At 40.4% G+C, this 16,973-nt stretch overlaps 1 protein-coding gene across 4 annotated transcripts in view; it reads right to left on the bottom strand.

Moving 5' to 3' along the window:
- Positions 1-3,615: 3,615 nt before the first annotated feature.
- TGFBR3 (transforming growth factor beta receptor 3) overlaps positions 3,616-16,973 on the bottom strand; it is a 204,870-nt gene continuing 191,512 nt past the window's right edge. For all 4 annotated transcript variants that reach the window (XM_030868645.3, XM_060302886.2, XM_030868646.3 and 1 more), the window contains exon 17: positions 3,616-7,027. In XM_030868645.3, coding sequence (XP_030724505.1) covers positions 6,909-7,027 — 119 coding nt within the window. In that variant the 3' untranslated portion in view covers positions 3,616-6,908. The remainder of the gene's footprint in view (positions 7,028-16,973) is intronic.

Genomic DNA, 16,973 nt, shown 5'->3' with positions numbered 1-16,973 from the left:
GCAAAATTTAAAACTTAATGCTGGTAACAATAATAGTAGATGATATTTATTAAGTGATTAGTATATGCTAAACACTTTATGTGGATTATCTCATTTAATATTCATGGCAATGCTAAGAAGTAAATTTTTTTAAATTAAGGAAATAGTTCAGCTAGCAAATCGCAGAGCCAAAATTCAAACCTAGACAGTCTGGGAGCCCAAGCTCTGTTTCGACATGCCCCGTTCTGATGGGGAGGCCTGTGGCATTGTGATTTGTTACAACCTTTAGAAAAAGTAATGTGGTAATAGATATTAATATTAAAAAACTCATTCCTTTTGACCTGCCGCCCCCCCCCAAAATAAAAGAGCCACTGTGATCCTGGCACTATCCGTTATCAATTCTTTGACTACTTGGTAGAAGTTAGGTGTAAAACCATGTGGGCTTAGCAGCTTTTTTTTTTTTTTAATTTTATGTTCTGTTTCGTTGTAAGTAGATTTTAATCCCTGATTTTCTTAATGGTTGAAGATGTATTTTCAATTTCTGTTGCTTCTTGAATTGGTTTTGGAAAATTGTAGTTTTCCAGGAAATCATCTGTGCCATTTACTAAGCTTCTGTCTCCCAGATCCCAATCTTCCCTTCTCTACCTGCCTGATGATGCTGGTGCTGGGACTCTGCAAACCACCCCCAATTACACCTGCTGACAATCACCAGTCCCAGGGATGCAATTCTTCCTACATTTATTAACTCTGTGTTACCTCAGTGTCCTCTCTTCACCTTTTCAGCCATCCAACACCTGCTTAACCAATTCCTGATATTGATTTCTCTCTGCTGAAATACCCAGTGTGACTTCTGTTCATCCAATAGGACCCTAACTGATATATTATCCATGTTGTCTAAGTTTTCAAATTTATTAGAAGAAAATTATTTATGGTGATCCCTTATTTATTAAAATCTCTGTAGTATCTGTTGATTTGTCCTTTTTCATTCCTAATGCATGCATTTATTTTTACTTAATTTTTGTCTATTTCTAGTAGTCTTTTAAAATAATAATTAGTTTTTGGCATTTTTCCTAATTTGCTATATTGAATATTCTTTCAACCTTTCATTTCTTCCCAATATAAGTATTTTACAGCTATAAATTTCTCATAAATTACTACTTTAACTGCATGTACGAATTTAGTATTTTAATTCTTCAAGTCTATATATTTTCTGATTTCTATTATAAGTACTCCTTTGAACCAGGAATACGTGTTTTAAAATTTCCAAATATATTGAGTGTTTAAAAATTATTTTCTTATTGATCTCTAAATTACTTGCATTATGGATAAAGAACTTGACGAGTATGATTAAGTTCTATGATATTTGTTGAGAATTCCACTATGGTCTATTAATGGTCAATTTTTATAAATATTCTATATGTACAAAATTCTCAAATTTGGGGTCACAGATTCTATGTGTATGCCCAGTAGATCAAGCTTAACTTCATTGTTCAAATCTTCCATATCCAAATTTTTTTTATTTATTCGCTTCTGAGAATGATATATTAGTCTTCTACGGTGATGATGAATTTGTCAGTTTCTCTTTGTGATTCTGTCACTTTTTTTTCTTTAAAGTACTAGAATGCCAGGACATTCAAGGATGTTACAAGGATGTTAACTGCAGTAGAGTATCTTGGCAAAACCCTTCTAAATGTTCATCAGTAGTAAATTGGCTGAATTCATTACATGAAATACTATATAGCCACTAAAAAGCATGAATTTGTTCTATATGTACTAACTAAAGGCAGGTCCATGTTAAGTGAAAAAGGCACATTTCAGAGTATGTATACAGTGTAAACCAAAAGAATTTCCTCATCTGTGAACATGTATCAATATGTTTGCCTTAGAAAAAAAGCAGTTCCTCCAGGGAAGTGACTAGAGGGGGTGGGAAGAGCATTAACAAATAACTTCGTTTCATTTCACCTCCTTTAATGGCCACCTTTTACTTTGGCAATTTATGGAAAGTCTAGTGCAAAAGTGATGATCAGCGCTCGTGAAGCTTGAAAGGAAGATATGCCACAAGAAAGAAGCAAGTCACAAATGTTATAATGTGATCTTATTTATTGTAGTGACATTTACATGTTGATATGAACATTAAGGAAATGTCTGGGAACACATTCACTAAATCAGTATTATTATCTCTAAATTTGAGGACTATGGAGGCTCTTTCATTGTTACATGTCTATTGTTTGCATTTATTTTATACATTAACTGTTTGCAAAAAAAAAATAATTTTTTATTCAGTGTAACTACAAAAGGGCTATGGACACTTTCAACAAAGAAACTCAAAACTAGAAAAAAAGTCCAGACACATCAATGCAAAAATTTACATGCAATTTCAGGTAGTTAATAGACACTCTGAAGCTCATTTATGGATCAGCTAGGTTTCTGCTTCAGTAGATACAAAGAGAGTTTAACAGCAGAAAAATTGGTTGACCTGCCAATTTCTCCCTTTTTCCTCTGAGCGAGGAGCTGGCTCCAGGGCACAATTTGGGTACTGGACATTGGCTGGACTCTTATCTGTAACAAGGACTCCACCTTCGCTGGAGTGAGATGCTGCTTAAGCCCCTCACACTGCTCTTGCTGTGTGGACACCTGCCTGTGTGAGGTGTGAGCATGGGCCACTGGCCTTGATACATTTTTGGGTCTGTTTCTAACCATCTAGATCACTAATTCTCAAAAGGGGTGGAGAGGCAGGGATATGAGAGAGCAGTTTGTAAACACATATTCAATGTTATAATTTCATCTCTGATAGTAAAAGCTATTCTTTTCATAACATAAATGTGTCTGGTGGGAGATATGCCACATAGAACTTTAGTTCCAGCGAGGTGAGAGAAGTAGCTTGGAAAGTAAGCAGATTACTCTCTTTGAACCATGCTTAGGAGGCTGAACTTTATTCTGAAGGCAAATAGAGGAATTACTTAAAGGCTTTAAGCTGGAAGGTGACATGACTTGAGGCTGTTCAGGACTCCTTTGGCTGCGCGGTGGAGAGACAGTTGGAGGGGAGCAGGCTGGGAAGTGGGCTTGTGCAGTGATTCAGTTTAAGAGATAACAGGCCTTGGATTCCGGGTAACAGCAGGAGGAGAAGAAATAAGTGCATGGTTTGGAGAAAGAGATACTCGAAAGATAGAATAAACTTGGATTTATTCATTTGGGGGTGTGAGAACCAAAAAGGAGTCCAGAGAGATTCCCAGGTTTCTGGCTTGAGCAGCTGGTAGATGGTGATGGCGTATTGATAGAGAATGCTACAAGTAGCACTGAGGTGTTTGGAGGGATTGGAAATAGTAGGTCCAAAATACGTATTATTTCTCACTCCGTGCCTCTAGGAGATTGACAGAAAGCCCCTGAGCGGATTCCAGGGCTGACCCCCACTTCCAGGTCTCCTGCCATGTTTTTCTGAGAAGAGTAGCAGCTCTTGCACATCCCCTCCGGTCTGTCTACCCCCCCACCTCTGCTCTGTGAGCCTTCTTCGCCCTTCCCCTCCCTCCTCCTCGTCAGCACAGTCGTAGCGGAGGATAAATTTAGGAGAAAGGCACAATGAACAAGGGTTATATCAGCCTGAGGGTAGAATTTAATGATGACCAAACAAGACACGTATTAATAATTGATATATATCTTTTTATTATGCACAGATAAAGGACTTAAAACTGTGGTTATCAAAACTATACATCTAAGCATGTTCATAAGATTGACGACATACTGAACAGAGAAAAGAGTACAATAGGGGTGCTCAAACTGGCCACAGGGATTTTCAGGGTACTCTTTTTACCCTCATAGATGATGAAAAACAGCAACAAAATCAGGCTCATTCAGGAAAAACCAGAAGAGAGAAGTATTGTATTTGGAAACTGATAATAGTCCTTTTCAGAAAAACATCTGTCAGTTTCATGAACAACCCCCAGTGAAAACAAACAGGAAAAAAAAAATCACACTCACGAGTCACCCAACAAAATGTGCTCTGTTAACACAATCAGCAGTACAACCATCACTCAAATCATGAGGTAGTTACAGTACAAAAAAACCGGCACGCAGGTGTACACACACTCACAAGCACGCCCACAACAGAACACACACAGGAAACGGGTTTACAATCTCATTACAGACAAGGAAAAGACCTTTTGTTTTGTTTAGAAAATGCTATAGAAACAGCTTACTCAGAAGGAACCTGACTTTCCAAATACAGAGCAACGGGCTGGTACACACCACACGGTGAAAAGCTATAGGGTATTACACAATCTGCCTTCGAGTTTAGGGCATTTCAACAATAGCTTTAGCATCAAATAAATAAAACAAAATGGCCTCTGCAAATGAAGGGTGTAACCTGCAGAAGTAACAGAAGACTTTGCAGATAGAGGAATTTAACTGGAATATAAAAACAGTTTTAAAGAAACCTGTAGGATGTATTATAAAGTAGAGCTTATACTTTGTATTAAAACTGTGAAATATGAAGCAACTGGAAATGCTGTAACAGGAAGCTAGGGAGAAAACACAATTTTTAAAAAATGTTCACTTTTTAGAAACATTTCAGAAATACTTAATGATGTTCACTCTGCAATTAACACAGGATTGGGTTTCATCAACATGAATTTCTTGATCTGAATAATACTTCTGGATAGTAAGACCCAAACAAATAAAAGTTGATTTCTTCTTCTCTTTCTTTTAAAATCTTTTGGTTTGCACCCATAAATTTGTAAATTAATTTTAAATTATTTATAAAATCATCGGCAATGTAGCATCTCTCTCAAAAATATACATTTAAATATATTACAAAATGTTTTAACCCTGTCCATCTAAGAATTGGACCTTTTAATACCTCTTAATAGTTAATCATCTTTTTAACAGGATGGATAGGGATTTTTAAAAAGCAAAGAACTGATCAAAAGAATTCACAGTAACAGAAATTAAACATTTCATATGGAGTAACTTAAATTTATCTAAAACACTTAAATATATCTTTATACACAGATTTTTGTAGTAAAATATAGCTATAAGTGACTTAAAGACTCTAGTCTTCTTTGAAGACATCTTTAAACTTTTTTATACATAGAATATGCTAAAACAATACATTCTGCTGAAGGTTAGGCAAAGCGCATTATTTTCAAACACAGGTAGCATAATCTAGGTCCTCCACTCATACCTTTATGTTAAAAAAAGTTAACTGAAGGCAAAAGTTTTTCTAATCTCCTATCTTCATTTGTCTGTGAAAATCTGCAAAATTATCAATATAGATAGCCTGGAAATCTTAGCCCACAATCTGTTTTGATTAAAATCATCCTGATTGAATGTCTATAACTATCAAATCAATCAGAGCATGACTCCATGATGGGTTAACGATTGTCAATCTCTACCTATTTGCCTTGTAGACACTGCCCTCAGGTCTCCGGTGACATCAACATTTCCTACTTAAGATTCCATTCACAGAGAACCAGGCACAACTTCCTTATTTTAAGAGCAGTTAGATTTGCTTCTGAATAGTTTGGGGGTAGAATCTAGCCTGTTCTATTTGTAGACTTCTGAGTTGTTTGGGAGAATTCTGGAAAGAGAATAATATTTATTTGCAATGAAGTTACCTTCAGGAGTAAATGATTTGGCATGGACATTTCCCTCCGGCATCTTTTTTTAACATAGAGGTATCAGTTGCGCTTATTTTAGCTGCAAAGTGGTATCATATTATTCCATTTTAATAAAATTCACCTCAAATTCTTTTTGAGTTTTGGGGGTATACTGAAGGCAAGAGAACCAAAGCAATCCAAATGAGTGTCTTTTTCCGTATCTCATCAGTTTCTTGGCAGAACCGGTGACACTGTTCAGATAACCAACAGTCTGCCATACATTTGCATCTTACAAGAGCTTGGCGTTTACAAAAGGGTCTAATGAAAAGGCTGACATGTTTTGCGTGGAAACACGAATTCTCTCAAATATATTTAAGAATAAGTTCCAACTCTGAAGGTGTAGGACATTTTTAAAATGGGAATGAATTTTCTCTTCTTAAACTGAAAAAAACGAATGTGCCAAATGACGTATTATATACTTGTACTGGTACATATATCACTGTGCAAATTCCTCCTCAACTTTACAACCGAATTTTGCCCCCATTTACACATTAATGTAATAGAACACATTGTCATAAATGGGCACAAATCTTCCGTCTCGGATTTTGGCCATTTTCAATTTCTATATGCCTATAAAGAAATGCAAAATTTACATTAAGACATTTTTGCAGTTGGTGTGTGAATGTGGGGAGAAGGAGGAAGCTGATAAGGAAATCAGCACTGGTTTTGGCCCAGGGCACAAGAAAGGAATGTTGCCTTGAGGTGTGTCAGGATGCAGTCCGTGAGGGCAGCACCCATCAAGCCGACACTGCAGTCCCCACGAGTGTGGCAGCAAGGTGAGAAGTGTGCGTCCAGAAGGTGCAAATTAGAAACAGAGGAACACACTGAGAAAGTCTCGAAGCATTTCTGTTGTTTTACATCTTGGTTCAGTTATCAAAGAATCTTTGGCCACATCTACTCACTGGTTCTACCATCTGGCTATCATCCTTTTACCAACCCTTTGCGTCTGGGTAAAACGCAGGGCTCCAAATTACGGATGTTCTTACCTGGACAAAGCAGCATTTTAAAAACTGGCATGTGTTTCACATTGAAAACCCCCAAGCCTGTGAGGGGCTGGTGGAGAAGGCCACCACCTTAGCTTTCTCACATGAATCTAGTGTGTTACAGAAGCCCAGGGGTCACATTTATATTAGCCCTGGGTGGGGGGTGAACACAACAGGTGATCGCTATATTGAAATTCACTCTCTTTTCCAGGGACCCACAATCTAGCCTCCCGAGTCTGGAATCTGGGCCCAGGCGTGGGCTCCCAGTCCTGCCCTTGGCGGTGGGTGGGGCAGGCTAGGCTGTGCTGCTGCTGGAGCAGGGCGTGCTCTGCGTGCTACCGATGCTGTGCGCAGCGCTGCTGTTTTCCGAGGCTGGTGGGGAGGTGGGGACCTGCTGCCTTCCTGCAGTCTCTCCTGCAGTTAATGAAGAAAAGGGGTGAGGAGAGATGCATGTTACACATGGGCACTTCTGAAAAGACCTTTTTCTCAGTTTTTGTTTTATCTTATTTGGTTATTTTTTTAACCTCTTTTTTGGAGTATAATTGCTTTACAATGGTGTCCTAGTTTCTGCTGTATAACAATGAAAAGCCCATGTTCTCTGATGTTCTTCTCATCCATGGGCAGAAGCAACTAGACCAAAAGGCCTTGTACCATAGGCTGTTCTGCTTGTGGGTATGTTATTTTCCTTTAAAGCCTCTTGCATGGGGAAAAGAGAACTGATTTCAAGCGGACTGACAGTTAATAGGGGCAAAGACCCCTGATAGTTGAGGACGAATGCCCAGGATTTCAGTGCCTGCAACCTTTGAAGACCACCATCATCTGTACTGTGTGATCCAACTGACTAGCACCTGTATTCAGGAAACACCTCCTCTCATAAAGGTATCGTAGGGTTCGGAGAGTGAGACCTTTAAACCGTAATAAGAGAATCTTGGCAATTTGGAGGCCTTTTTCTGAATACCCCTGGTCGAAATAGGGGTAGTGACGGCTAGGTTTCGCCCTAGCTACAGCGGAGAGAGCACCGTGCACGGAGCACATGACCCGCCTGAGAAATGGAGGTATAGGAGGAGCCTGCTCCCAGAAACGCCTTTTGAAGAAGGGGCTTAGCTGTTGCACAAGGGGACTGTGGTTGCCAGGCAACAGCCCCTCCATTGGGAGGTTTACTGCAGGGTGCAGCTGAGCACATCAAGCACCCCACTTTTCATCACACACCCCACTGCATCAGCAAAGCCCATACCTCACGCCAAGTGCGCAGGGCTGTGGGGAGGCGGGGGAACCTTGGGTCACACAGATGGTCTGCATTTAGCACTGCAAAAGGCTCTGGAGCTGTCTTTTCTTCAACAAAACTGGCCTCAGGGCAGCCCTCAAACAATGGCTCTAGGTAGGGAAAAGTGATCAAGGCTCTCTGATGACAAACACTGCATTTTCTTCGAAAAGTCAAAGCATCAACTCCGTACACTTCTGGTCAGCGATCTCCCCACTCCACTGTGGGAAGCCCCAGAGGGCCAGGTCTGTTTATGAAGGAGCCTCCTCTTTCCTGTCAGGCAGAAATACACAGCACTCCGCAGTTGATAAGCAACCCTCTGGCCTCTTCCTTAAAACAAAACACACCAGCAAAGGCTCTGCCCTCCAAGCACAGGAACTTAGTCCGTTACTTCCATTCCCCTTTTGGGGCCCCTCAAAAGCCTCTGCCAAAACAGCAGTTCTACAAAATGTAGAAGCAGCTCATGCCTCTGGGTCTGGTTACAGCTTTCCCTGTCACCCACTTATGAACCACACGGCTACAACACACATTCTGGCCTCAACCTCAGGGCCTTGCATATGCCATATGCTTGTTGCATATTTGGCCCTTGCTGTATTTCCTCTGATTATCTATTCTTCTGGGATTGGTGGGATGGAGAGGGGAGAGCAGGTCAATATTCCTCAGAGACAGAGAAACAATGTATTTTTCACTCTTCTTTTTTTTTGGCAATCTATATTTTGGACCCTTTCCAGCATTACCCTCTACCCTTCATGTGTGCATTTAGTTAAAGGTGGGGAAGTTTGCCTCAATGACAGTGACTTTCTGCCAGAAATCCACTTTCCCCAGAGTGGGAACTTTATTTCTAAAAGGAAATTAAATCTGTTAGCTATTCTGAATTATGTCTACCCCCTCCCACCCCCAAAAAACCCCAAATCCTCCAGAGACTAGAACAACTCGTGATATACTTTAAAAATTCAGCCCCCTTACAACCCACATGTTGAAACATACCCAGCTGGATTCTCAGGTTATCAATTAGCAGGACTAAAGTGGCTGTATGTGAAGCACATTTTAAAAATATCTTTTCCCCATTTCAATAAAGGATCCGTCAGAAAAGCAGGCGGTAAGTCAATATACCCCACCTCCCTGTTTTGGCTCACCTGGGTTTCGTTCGTTCAGCCTGATAGCAGCTAAAGCAAGATGGCTTTGGCTGTTCTATTGACAGTGAACAGGTTTGTCTCATCCCAAATGTGACATGTGCTTGATTATTCACATTCAGGAAAAGTGCCGGTACTACTCCCTGCCCAGGAAGTCTGAATATTTGCTTTCCGATGTTTATTTGCCAAATATAATTTGTTGTCATGTCAGTTTATTTTAATCATTGCCCATTAAAAAGGTCTTTCAACTTCCAGAGTTTTGGAAACTCTTGCGCTGCTAATACAAAACACCGTCCAAAATGAAACCCCAAGCAAAACAAAACAAAGAAGTCCCCTATACTCAAGACTACAGGCTACATTTCACCAGGGTGGACAAGTCAACTTAACCTAATAATCTGCTGGCTTTGAGAAAACAGTGTGCCAAGGAGTACCTTTTGGAAATGTTGAAAACAGCTTCTTTAGACTATCCCTTCTAGCTCTGTGTCTATTTTCACATGTGAGACGTGAGATTTCTCAGTATAACCAAGTTGTTAAAAACTTTTACCTTTGGAAAAACTTTTACCTTTGGAGAAATCAAGAAAAGTTTTCTCATTGTCAGATGCAAGTGGCACCACAGAAAAATTCACCATGAGAAAGGAAGTTTAATGTGCAGATGTTTCTGCTTAAAAAGCCAGCAGAGTCCCTTAGGTTTTCTAAGATGGGTTCTTTGGTTTTCTGCTCTCTATCACAGTGACCTCTGATTTCTTGGAGCACTGAGTTTCTCTAAAATATCCCTTGGGTGACAAATACAACTGGCCTAGTTCTGGAGAAGATGGATGGTCAGGGAGGACTGCAGGGCTATGCAGAGCAGGCGCACTTAGAGAATGCAAGTTCAAGGAAGGCTCCCTGCTCATAAATATCAAACTTGGCCATCAGAAGAAATGTGTTCAGTCTTCATGCTTTGCTCCTAAAATCTGAAACCACCGAGGAAGAGATATTTGAGAAGGAGAGTGAGTAGGGGAAAGAGGCATCTGGCACACAGGATACTCAGGAGGAAGGTGTGTTAGGACAAGGATTCATTCCACCCGGCTCAGTGTGAGTTGGTGGTATAATGGTGAGCATGGCTGCCTTCCATTCCACCCGGCTCACATATTAGCCTGTGGCTGAGCTTAGATATTGCCAGAGATGCTTTTAAGAAAAAAAAAAAAAAAAAAAAACCCACATAGGGCTTCCCTGGTGGCGCAGTGGTTGAAAGTCCGCCTGCCCATGCAGGGGACGCGGGTTCGTGCCCCGGTCCGGGAAGATCCCACATGCCACAGAGCGGCTGGGCCCGTGAGCCATGGCCGCTGGGCCTGCGTGTCCGGAGCCTGTGCTCCGCAACGGGAGAGGCCACGACAGTGAGAGGCCCGCGTACCGCAAAAAAAAAAAAAACCCACATATTTTAAGGGATAACCTATTTCCTTTCTTTAGCTTGGCATGGAGCTGTCCAGATCCGATTTCCTGCCACCTCTTTGGCAGCCTACTTTACAACTGGATTCTTATCTCTTAAATCTTTCACCATGGCACGTCCTGGGGAAGAAACTTAATCTAAAGATGTGAATAACATGGAGAAGCTCTACGGGGAAACAACAACAGAAGAATTTTAAAGAAAGGTGAGAGGAATCTCAATTATTTAGCCCAAAGCAGACAGTTTGCAAATATTGCCCACAGAGGATTATTACAAAGGGGAGCAGACAGGTGTACTGCTCCCTGGAGAGCAGTACATGAGGAAATGAGTTTAAATGGCAGTGACAGAGATTTAGGTCACATAGCAGGGAACTTGCTGATTATGAGGATTGGTTAGTTATAGCGGGAATTTATGGAATTTCTTTCTTGAGAGATATTTAAGCATTGGATTGAAAACCATATGCCTGGGGGTGACTTAGACCTAATATTACTTGATGCTGCAGAGAAAACAAAGATATTTTCCTCAAGGCCTATGTGTTGGTTGTAATTTTGTACCAATTATTGTCTCTTGATATCCTAATTATAATTATTTCACAAGCTCACTCCAATAAGGAGAGTGAACTAGACCACCTTTAGTTTAGAGAAGCTTTCAGTCACTATTCATCATTTTCAAAAATTGTCCCTCCTCACTTTTCAAGCTACAGGACTTTCCTGTTGTAGCCAAAACTCTGCAGGAGGGGTGAATTAGATGTTGTTATAAGTTATGGAGAAAGGTTCCAAGGCAGGAAGTAAAATCTTTCAAAATGTCCTGCCTCCCACTTTCTTTCTATATTCCCGCAATATGGCCAACCTGTTCGCACCTGCACTTTGGTTTTCTGTAGGCATCTTCCTTTAACTTAACCTGAGCACTTGGGTGAAAAGAGTGGATCCTGCCCTCTCTCCAGGCATACCAGGGTTCCCATCTGTCCCACCTGCATCTTTCTGATCCCTGGGAGTTAGTCTCTTGTCTCCTACTTAGTCCCACTTTAGCTGATCTTCTTGCTGTTTCTTTCTTCACCTGGACTAAACTGGGGAGCTTGGAGAAACTTCAGATGTCTGAAAGCATTTGAAGCCTCTAGAGATGTTCCTAATTAAAAGGAGCATCCTAATTACCTGACTCAGGTGGACCTGGGTTTGTGCTTGACTTCTGCTTTAAGAACATACAGTGTGTTCAACTCAGGATCGTTGAACAGAAGCCCGAGGGATTGGGACAGGCACATCTAATTCAACACCTCAGCATTTTACTTTGTTCTGTGAAACACAGTGTTCCTTCCACACTTAGATTTTTTTCTGCCTGCACATATGAGCAACCTTACATTTTTTGGAGGACTTTGGAGTTCAGAAAACTTTTCACTTGCATTTGTTTAAATACTCTCACCTTCATAACCCTGTGAAGTACAGATCATCTCTATGTTTACTAAAGAGAAACATGGTTCATATTCTTGGCTCAGGTAACAAGATTAGCAGTTGAACAAACTAGTGCTTCAAGTCCAATTTCTGACAATAGCTCATACTTAAGGTGGTACAGATACACATAGAAGGTGGCCTCCCTCCCACTTTTCCCCTCTTCTTTCTCTTCTTCCTCTTCTTATTATCATCAAACTTTGAGTGCATCCGGTTCAGGGACCACAAAGGCAAGTTAAAGTAAAGATAAATTATAACAACATCTAAACCACCCCCTCCTACAGTTTTGCCCGCAAAAGGTAGGTCTTTTTTTTTTGGAGAATGGGGAGTGGTAATTTTTGAAACTGATGAAAAGGGATTGAAAACGTCCCTAAACTAAAGGTAGTCTAGTTTACTCTTCTCACAGGAGGGAGCTTATGAAATTCAAATATCAAGAATCAAGATATTAATTGGTACAAAACTGCAAGTCATAGGCTTAGAGGAAAAACCTTACCCAAATGACAATTTACAGATTTTTAAAAGGTATAAACCTATAAGAAGAAAGAAAACCTACAAGAAGAAGAAAGAAAACAGGAGTGGAGACAATAGCAATAAAATACTGGAAGCTAATGAGGAAATGAGTGAGTAGTAACTGACTTAGCAGATTCAAGTCAAGACTTAGGTGGAAGCTAAGCCACCAGTAGGAAAAGCTGAGAAACAGCCAAGTAGGAACACAGAACTCCTCAAAAACTCAGGAAATGGTGGCATCAGGTACCCCTAGACAAGAGGGTGAACATGGGGCTGTAAGAAGTTGGGTTGGCTAAACTTCTGCTTGAGAAGCAATAACATTTCTCTAAATCCCCTTCTTTACTCCATGGTGCTGGGACCCTGCCCTTCCTCATCTGGGAGGAAGACAACAAGTTTACTCTCTAAAGAGGATGAAACTAGGGTTCCGGGAATGACCAACACCAGCACAATTGAGGGTAGAGAACCACAATTACACAGGAGAATTAAATTAATGTCTACATGTTGAATGTTGTGACCCCCAGAATGCTGACAGCCAGAACTACAACCTCCAGGAAGGAAACAGGAAAACCTGTTTCATTGAAAACCTGATAAGCTCAAGAGGAAAGATCCAAAGATGAGATACCAGGAGTTCCTCAGTAAAAGGCTTAGCCAGATCACCCTAAGGGAAGTTCAAAATCAGTATGTTCTATCCACAAGCTCAGAACTTCCCTATTCTTAAATAACTCTATATTAATATTCTCAGACAGATAAGACATTGCACCCATAAGAGTAGGATATATTTTTTTAATTCATAGGAAATACTTCTTGGAATTAACAAATGTGAAGGCAGTATTAAAAATGCAATAAGAAACCGAAAGATAAAGATGAAGAAATCTCCTAGAAAATAAAGAAAGGAAAAAGATGGAAAACAGAAAAGAAAAATTAGAGCATGATTCAAGAAGTTCAACTTTCAAATAAAATTATTTCTAGAATGAGAGAACAAAAAAAACAGGGGCAAGAAAAAATAAATAATTCTAAAAAATCTCAACAATGAAGGACATAGTTTCTAGACTGAAAGGGCTCAATTAATGCCCAGCATAATGAATGAAAATATACCTACATCAAGCACGATTATTGTAAAATTTCTTCCAGAGAGAAAAAACAGCTCAGGAATCTGAATGGCTTTGCATTTCCCCAAAGCAATCTTCAGAGGTAAAACTCAATGAGGAGTGCTTTCAAAATTCTGAAGAAAGTTGTAACCTAAAATTCTATACCTTGCCAAACTATCTACCAAGTGTTTGTATAAAATGAGGATATCTGCAGACATGCATGGTGCAGAAAACATTTACCTCTTATGTTCCCTTTAAACCAAGAAGGGGGAAGACAAGATCCATGACACAGGACATCCACAACTCAAAAGTACTGAGGAAAATGAATCAGTAGAATATCTGATGTCTGAATGTGTAAGTGTAAGAGGAGATTGAGACAACTGGCAGAGCCAACTGATGAATTAGTGATAATTATATACAAAACCAAGGTAATGTGGGGGTGGAGAGAGAGACAATTATTAATTCTAGGGAAAATTAGAAGTCATGCAGGAGAAGCAACACTATTATACTACATGGCTAAAGTGTGGTTAGTATTTAGGCTGTCATAATAACGCAAACATTAATTCTGACCTAACCAAAATGTCAGTATAATTCTATTTGGAGGATGGTGGGGACAAGGGGGACAAGAAAGGCATGAATATATAATTGGGACACAGGGCTGAAAGAGAACTAAATTTTCATTTTCCATAGTAAGAGGTCGACAGAAAAGACCTAAAATTTTTGTCAAGAAGTGGCAACATATTCATGTTATTTAGAGATATGGATTGATGTCCAAGAGAATCAGCTAAGAGTCAAAAATGGTGCTCTGAGGAGACAGAAAAGGGAGTGGGGCAGTAGGGGGCTCATGTTTTTCATAACAAGAACTATTTACAGAACTTACGGAACTATTTCAGCCTTTAAACTATGTGCATGTTGTGATAAAGCTTAAAAGTTTTACTAAAAATTAAAAGTAAATGCTTTTGCTCCTCTCCTCAAAAAATTAATGATATAATATTGCACATGACTTTTGGGATCTTCATGAGTCAGGTTAGGGACCATGACCTAGCTAGGTTCCCAGGAGTATGAAGATTCTATGGCTCCATTCCAGCACCATTTCCACCCTGACTGCCCCTCCTCTCTGCACCATCTTAGTGGAGAATGTAAATATTAGAAATGGAGTTTTCCAAACAGAGTGAATATAGCCCTAAGGAAGTATCCCTTATTGTGCCCAAAGTTGTCATATGATAAAGCAGGGACCCAGCTTTTTTGGACTAACACACATTCCAGGTGTGTAAGTAGATCTCCACAATTGAAACCTGTGACTTGGTTCTGCACTCTGTGCTGCAGAAGGAATGGACAGCACAACAGGAAGTTGTCTAAATTATGGATCATTTTAGCCATAGAGGCAGATGCTGCCTGAACCCCCAAATATACCATATAAGGTCTGAGTTCCACAGCTTAGATTATTGTGGAAACTGAATGGACTGAGTCAGTGTTTGTATAGACACCTCTTCCCATTGGCCACTGCATTATGACCTTCTCTTTTTATCTAAACTTGCTGCTAGCTGACCCAGGTAAGAAACTGAGGGGGTTCTGGATAGGAAACTACCATTTGGTCCTAAAGTGAGCCTTTTTCTTCCTTGCATGACACTGGTATTCCTTATGAGCAATCTTTAAAATGAACCATAGGCTATAGCTTTTAATAAAAAGTCATTTGGGGACTCCCCTGGTGGTCCAGTGGGTAAGACTCCACGCTCCCAATGCAGGGGATCCGGGTTCGATCCCTGGTCAGGGAGCTGGATCCCGCATGCGTGCCACAGCTGGGAGTCCACATGCCGCAACTAAAAAGATCCCGCATGCTGCAACGAAGACCTGGCACAGCCTAAATTAATTAATTAATTAATTTTTAAAAAGTCATTTGAAGCTGTATCATATGTGATGCTAACAGGTTTAGAACCCAAATGACAGTGTCTATAAACCTTTCAGCTTCCAAATCAGCATAATTTATTTTGCTGGAAATCATCACAGGAAGGCCTTTGTGTTTTGTTTTTGTTTTTGAATCTACTTACAAATCTATGACCAAGGCCAGTCATGGCTCAGCAGGTACGTGGTAAGCGTCTATGGGTGACTACCCCGTAGAAATTCTCAGGGCTACAGAGTCTTCTAGGCATACTTTCAAGTTCATTCCTAATATATACAGCATAAGCTGCCCAACAGCCCTAAACCTTACAGCCATGCAGGATTGGGGAAAGTTGCAAAGAACTGTGAGTCTGAGATGTGAATGTGTCAGTACTCCTGTGACAAAATTATTAACTCTAAGATGCTCCTCTGCTAAACGCTGTGCCTTCCAGTGCTTGTATACGCTGTTCATGAAGAACATTCCTAAACTGATTCACAGATGTTCATATATCCTCAGAGCCTTAAACTTAAGAGACTTATTTCCTTTCTCTCACGTGAAATATACACTTGACCCTTGAACAACGCAGAGGTTAATCTGCATGTAACTTATAGTCAGCCCTCCGCATCCGCAGGTCCTCTGCATCCGTGGATTCAACCAATCGCAGACCGTGTAGTGCTGTAGTATTTATTATTGAAAACTATCCGCGTATAAGTGAACCCTCACAGTTCAAACCTGTGCTGTCTAAGGGTAACTGGCTTCACTCAAAGGATGCTGACGAGGAATCTGTGGACTCAAAGCCTACTGTTAAACTCCTAAACTTTTGTTTTTGACTGTGTGACTTTCCCATGCTAGGCACATAGGGTTCATTCTTCTCCTTCTGCCATAATTTAAAGTAAGTCAGTCAGAGAATGCAGTATTTGAAGGGAAGATTCTGATGAAGATTAAGATGTGACTTCTCAAAACGCCCTTCCATGCTTCTCTTCCCTATAAAGCAGTCATCGTTTCAGCCTGGCTAGTTGGATGGCCCAAGGTAAGGCCAAAGATCGTGGCATGTGTTGGTTCAATGGAGAATTAATGAAATTCTAAACAGAAAGTCTGTGCCTGTCTCACCTGAATGATCAATCCAGCAGCTTACCTAGCCTCACAGCGTAAACAAGCATCCAAGAACAGACAATACCAACTAGCTTCCTAGACACGCCTCAAAATGCATGTCTTTCCTTTCCATATTTGCAAGGAACCTAAGAAAGAAGCAATAGAAGGGCAGTCCATTTGTTCCTTCCCCTTGCCCGACAGACTCTCTGAGCCTGGCCTGCATTCTGTCTTGGAGTCAGAACAGGTTCTCTGTTCAGGCCAGAATGTTTCAACCTTGGGACTGGGGGTAAGGGGCAAGAAGAAAGGCACATGAGAATTTTTAGGGGTGGAAGAGCATAACTTGAAAACAAACTGCTTTGTTTCAACCATTTTTATCTGTTTACAATTCATGAAAATATATTTTGAAAATTTAAATAATTTTCAAGCAAGACATGAGAATTCTATGTTTATCAAAAAAGACATGGTATGGATTTAAAAAAGGTTGAGAAATTCTGGTTTATGCCATTGATTAGGGCCTCTGGTGGACAGTGCT

The sequence above is a fragment of the Globicephala melas genome, chromosome 1 (genome assembly GCF_963455315.2).
Source record: "Globicephala melas chromosome 1, mGloMel1.2, whole genome shotgun sequence".
Taxonomy (NCBI): domain Eukaryota; kingdom Metazoa; phylum Chordata; class Mammalia; order Artiodactyla; family Delphinidae; genus Globicephala; species Globicephala melas.
This window is presented reverse-complemented; position numbering and strand designations above follow the sequence as displayed.